Raw genomic sequence first — 6,000 nt, 5'->3', positions numbered from 1 at the left:
GAAGTTTGTTTTATATATATATAAATCTGAATAAATTATGGAATAATTAATGAAAGACGGCGTTTCCGCGGATGAGTGAGCGTCTTCCATCGCGTCCACTTAGTGCCATCATTGCGCGCCGGGCGCGATCGGCCCGGTGGTCGCGCGTGTCTCCGTGACCGTGGCATGTTTGCGCATTCTCGCGCGACACGGCGTAGCGCGGCTGACGGGACGTCGATGCTGAGAAACGACGACTCCGAGGCAGCACAGAGAGCGCGTGCTGATGTATTTCGAATCTTGATCGATCGTCCTCATCAACTCTTATCATAATCATCTTGATTATCGCCGTCTCGTGCGTAAGCCTGCATGCATGTGTGTTCAACTTCTTTCGCGCCATACGTGGCGTAGGTCGCCAACCGTGCTAATCGGAGGTGCGTGTTCCATCTGTCGCCGCACCTCCGCGCACGAAGTTCCACGCATCATCACAATAATCATCATCATCATCACCACCACCACCACGTGTCGCACATTCAGACGCGCCTCCAATTCGGTTTCCGCGAATTTAGAAAGAAACGCATCTGCCGCACGTGCGCTTTGCCGAATGTACGGCTTAAGTGCCTTGGCAAAGGAAGCTTGTATCATTCTTACCACTACCGCGACAAACACACACACACGGGGAGAATGAGGTTCATTCAAAATGCATTTATTGAAAATTAAGATGTGTTTTCTGCATCTGTAGTAATGACGAAGGCGGCTTCATTGATTTATTGGCATCGCCGTTAAAAAGAAGAGGCTGTCCCCACGTGACCGACTGTACCTACGAAATTGCCTCCCCCCCGCCGCCCGGGGGGGCGTGGAGCGCCTCACCCCCTCCCCGCCACCCCCCGGAGCTCACCTGACGGTCACCCCCCGCCCCCATCCGCGCCCACGGCTGCCGGCACGGAGCCGCTACACGGGCATCTCAGAGCAGGGCCGAAGTCGCCGTCGTTGCGAAGAGCCTTCCGCGGTGAGCGTGGAACGCGCGAGCGCAGCGGTGTTCTTTCGCGAGCGCGTTCGTGCCAGCAGCGGCGAGGCGCGTGTTGCGAGGGTGGTAGGAGGGGAGGGACTGGAAGGGGAGGGAGGTGGTGGGGAAAGGTCGCGGCGTCGACAAGAGGAGGGCGGGCATCTGGGGTCTGCATGAAGCCCGGGCGAAGCGGGGAGCGAACCATTGCACATTCCCTCCCGACTCGCGCGCATTGCGTCTCGATTACGCAAGGTGCGAGCAGCCCGACCGGCGGACGGTGTAGTCGGGTGTGCGGCATCCCCCGTGCGTGCGCTTTTGTACGCGCGCGTGTGTGTGTGTGAGTGCGTGTGGGTGTGTGTGTACGTGTGTGTGTGTGTGAGCGGGTGTGTGTGCGTTTGTGCGTGTGTGTGTGTGTGTGAGTGCGTGTGTGCGTGCGTGTGTGAGCGTGTGTGCGTGTATGCGAGTGTGTGTGTGTGCGAGTGTGTGTGCGTGCGTGTGAGTGCGTGTGTGAACGTGTGTGAGTGCGTGTGTGTGTGTGTGCGTGTGTGTGTGTGCGAGTGCGTGTATGCGTGTGTCAACGTGCGCGCCTCGCCGTGCCGCTCAGGCAGGAAGAAGGAGCGCAGAGGCGGGGCGGCCCGTGGGAGGCGACTCTCCTCCTCCTCCTCCTCCACCCTCCTGCAGCCGGCGGGCCGGCCACTCGCCTGGTATGTCCAGGATGTACGTTCGGCGCAGAGTCCTCGAAGCTGACAGAAACGGCGGCGATCCTAGGGTCGCCGGCAAAAGGAGCTAGGCGAGGCCGTCCGCCGCCGTCACCGCATTCTCATCGGGAGCGCGCGGCGCTCGCACGGCGCTCGCCCCCGCACAGAGCGCGCCGGGCTATGGGTGCGCACGGCGCGACCGGGACGCCTCGCCCCCCGTGGCCGCTGCTCGTGTGGCTGCTGTGGCTGGCTGCGGGGCCGCCGGGAGCCCGAGGGGAAACCGCGGAACGCACCGAGCTGGCGGTCATGGGCCTCATGCCCCTGGGCGTGACGGCGGAGACGGGCGACGACATCGGGCAGGTGGTGCTGCCCGCCGTCACGCTCGCCGTGCGCCACGTGAACCAGGACGCGTTCCTGCTGCCCGGCTACCGCCTCGGCCTCAAGTGGTACGATACAGAGGTATTCTCTTCGGTCCATTGCCGGTACTTTTTTTATTCTCGCACTACTTGGTCCTCGCGTACTCGCCCCGTGCTCGCAGATCACGGCGATAGTCGTCGATTGTCTCGGGCATGGTTTCACGTCGCCGTGCTCTGTGCGCTCTCTGAGTGTGCGTGCGTGCGTCGATCCTCATATGCGGCATATTTTACGTATGTGCGCGCGATTTATGTACGCTTCGTACCCTGAGTAGGGTCGCCCCCGCAACATCAACGCAGCGCACGATATGCGCACCTTGCGTCGGAGTTGGACAATGCTCGACATTGAATCAGAGCGCATTTAAACCCGGAGGGTCCGAGCCCGCGGACGAGTCACTGAATAATAAAGGAAGACGCGGGCGGTGGATGGAGGAGGGGGGGGGGGGGCGCTGCAGGTGAGTAGTGGGCATGGGACGAACCCTGCTGGGAGCCGCTGCCTCCTCGAACTCGTGAGAACGGGGACCGAGGCCCCCGCTTGCCCGAGCCGCCTCCCCTCGTTTCGTACCGCTCCGCGCGCCCTCCCAGCAACTCCCCCGACGTGTCCGTCCCATCCACGTGTCGCGCGCATCGACAACTTCTTTCAGAACAATCCCCTCCTCGATCATAGGGGCCCGTCTCCACGGGGAAGGGGATCCACACGGGTTTGGGGGATCCGCATCTCGAAACGCTCTACAAAATAGTGGCGGCCGTCCATCACGGGAGGGTGTGTGTGTGTGTGATACATTACATAAGACGAATAGATAGCGAGTGTTGCAAAGAGACATAGACTGTCGTAGGCGAAGAGAAAGGCAGCGAGTCTTAGTCTCGGGACAGGGTCCGTGATGCGCGCGCGTCTGACACCGAACGCGTGAGCACGACGAGAGGCTGCGGACCAAGGGACCCCCCCCCCACCCGAGCGATAGCGGCGCCAAGGAGCCTCAGGGCTGTGGAGCCGCAGGGCTCCTTAGCGCCGGTGACTGGTGGAGGGGGCGATCGTGAGTAGGCAATGACGATTGGCTGACTGATTGATTGATTGACTGACTGATTGATTGACTGATTGATTACTTCTCTCCTGCCTCCGCGCTCGCCTCTTGGCCTCGCCTCGCCGTAGCTATTAAGGGATTTGGCTGGGATCGATTAATTTGTTCCAGCTGGTGAAATAATAATAATAATAATTGTTGTATGTACGTCGCTTTTGCCGTGGGGCGGGGATTCGGGCACAGGGCAAAAGGTGGAGTGGGATGGAGCCGACTCGAGAAGGTGCGTGCGGTCCGAGGTGGCCTGCTTATCAGCGCGCGCCGGTCTCTTCTCCACCACCACCCCCCCGGGCAGTCCAATTAACTTTAGTTAATGCGAGGCTGTGGGGGGAGGGGTGATGAGGGAGGGGTGGTGGTGGGGTGGTAGTGGGGGGGTGACGCGGAACGCCGAGTCGTGCGCGCCCCTCTCTCAGGACGAGGCTTCAAAGCCGCTCGTGCTCAGCCTCCATCTGTGCTTTGTCAATTTTTGTTTTGGGGTTCGCCTTTCATCTGGTGCTATATTATGACTGTTATCATCCTCGCCATAGTTAATATGCATTTCATTTGTCCGTGCGTGACACTCGTGTCGGGGCCCAGTGTAGCCGCCTCGATGCTCAGGCGAGAGCTCGGGGAGCGATGGCGCAGTGAATGGAGCACCTCCTGCACTGTGCATCCGGCGACCTAAGTTCGATTCGGGTCCTGAGCATCCCCACCCCCTCCGCTGCCCCGCCGCTCCCCGTTCACCCGGACTCACCAGCGTGGTGAAGTATGGTCAAGAAATCTCCATGGCCGATATTCCACAAGGCGGCCTTCATCCATCAGTGAATTGATAAATCACTCAATTGTCATTATCATTAATTACCATTATAATGAATTATCATTATCATTTAACATTATAATAACCTAGTGATACCAGAAGTGTGTTTGTCAAGGAGACCTGGTTAACAATAAATCCAGGGTGATGATGCCTGCATAAGGGATCACTGGTCCACGCTATTCCGGGGCCAGGCGCCTCTAAGGGGCCATGTCCCTGACACTCGCGGGTGTCGGCAGTGGGTTGTGGGAGGCTCGAGGGGTCACAGCGAGAAAACGACTAAAACGGGCGCCTCGGGGGAGAGCCGCCGGGGAAGCGGTGACACTCGATGACTCCAAATCACAGCTGCAGCATGACGAGGTGTCATTCATTCGTGGTACAACGCGCCAGGCGACGCGACACCTGGCGACACCGCCTGTGAGCTGACACGCGGGGACCTGGGGAATGAGGAACCGTGGCAGCGCACAGAGCACCCAATACCCCCCTCCCACCCCCCGCGTCTCCCCGACTCCAACAGGGGGCGTGTGGCGGTATCCACTGCCCGAGTCTTTCACCTGAGCGCGCTCCCCCTCCCGCTCAACCACTAGCACCAACCACAACAACTACAACAACAAGGCACCAAGAATACACACATCCTGTCCCCTATTCCCCAGCCCGGACGCAAGCAGGCTATGACCTGCCCCATCTGCCAACGGCGCCTCTGCCGGGACGGCGAGACCGAGCACCAGGGGACATCACGCGGCCCGTATGATTCACCTTTGCCAAAGCAACATCGTATTCCAATTACCACTGCACTTGCACCTGCGTAGTAGCAATGGTTCACGTGGATGCATCTGCTGGAGATTAGCGGGGCCACGTTACAATATTGCAAGCATTCATGTGAAGTTCCTTCCCAGCTGGCTGCACATCAAGGATCACTCTGACCCTTGACCTTGGGTCTCTGAAGCTTGACTGATTTTAATTATTTGGAGATGCCCGTGTTATTGGAGGTCCTGCGAAAGTAACGATTCCATGTTTCATGATAGCATCCAATAAGCAGTCATGAAAAATTACACAATCGTGCCATGGCCTCGCTCGCGTGTTCTCGCTCTGACCTCATCTCCCCTCACCCTTCTCTGAGCGTGCTATGCCCGTGGAGCCATTAGTTAGTCTGCAGATGTTCAGGGCGCCACGGTGGCGAGATGTTGGATACCTCGCCTGGTGTACAGACACACTCCGGTCATCCTCGCAGCAGCTTTAAGCTAACCAACGGTCACTGCATCGCACGCTTTCAGATGCACTTCTGCGGCCGTCTGGAACGCTCTTCCTTCCGATATTATGAAGCCACTTAAGCGATACACTTTTAAATCTAGATTGAGAAACTAATGTCTTTACAACTGCTTTTTGTGTTTAGTTGGTCCTACCCCCGCAACTGATTAGCACGGTAGGCGACGTATGGTGTGAAAGAAGTAAAACACGCAGTACATACATACATACAGATCGCGGATTCGATCCCGACCCTGACGCCTGTATATTTGGAGTTTGCACCTTCCTATTCCCGGGGTCGCATGGATTTTTCTCCAGATCCTCCGGTTTTTCCCTCCACGTTTATAAACACGCGTTTAGAGAATGTGGCTGCTTTTCATTTCTACATGATAAGCCACATCGTTGACCTGTCATTTGTGGCCAGATCGCTTCTGAAAAGAGCTATATAGCTCAGTGGGCCTTACCTGGTAAAATAAAAAAAAATGTAAGTGTATTTTAGTTTATTAGTGGTTGCTGATCCACAACCACCGCCACCACCAACACGGAGAAGAGCAATGGCTTTACTGTCAGCCTGTCACCACCCCCACTGCTTAAATCCTGACTTAAGACCTCCTCCTCCTCACTTGCATTTGATTGATTTTTGTTTTCGTCCCCTCTGCCTGCCTCCTCGTTCTATATTTTATTTGCACATCGTGCGCGTAACGTGCTCGCTCGCACGCTTCCCCTCGTGCCTATCGCCGCGCCGTCAAACGCACACTCCTCCTCCGCTTCTTCTTCTGCTGCCACAGTTTGC

General features: G+C 57.6%; 1 protein-coding gene across 1 annotated transcript in view; it reads left to right on the top strand.

The window, feature by feature from the left end:
* Positions 1-906: 906 nt before the first annotated feature.
* Positions 907-6,000, top strand: part of LOC133344719 (gamma-aminobutyric acid type B receptor subunit 2-like) — a 50,422-nt gene continuing 45,328 nt past the window's right edge. The window contains exons 1-2 of the mRNA XM_061554817.1: positions 907-985; positions 1,587-2,139. Coding sequence (XP_061410801.1) covers positions 1,861-2,139 — 279 coding nt within the window. The 5' untranslated portion in view covers positions 907-985; positions 1,587-1,860. The remainder of the gene's footprint in view (positions 986-1,586; positions 2,140-6,000) is intronic.

The sequence above is a fragment of the Lethenteron reissneri genome, chromosome 20, assembly GCF_015708825.2.
Source record: "Lethenteron reissneri isolate LAM-NWPU_2019-01 chromosome 20, ASM1570882v1, whole genome shotgun sequence".
Lineage (NCBI taxonomy): Eukaryota > Metazoa > Chordata > Hyperoartia > Petromyzontiformes > Petromyzontidae > Lethenteron > Lethenteron reissneri.
This window is presented reverse-complemented; position numbering and strand designations above follow the sequence as displayed.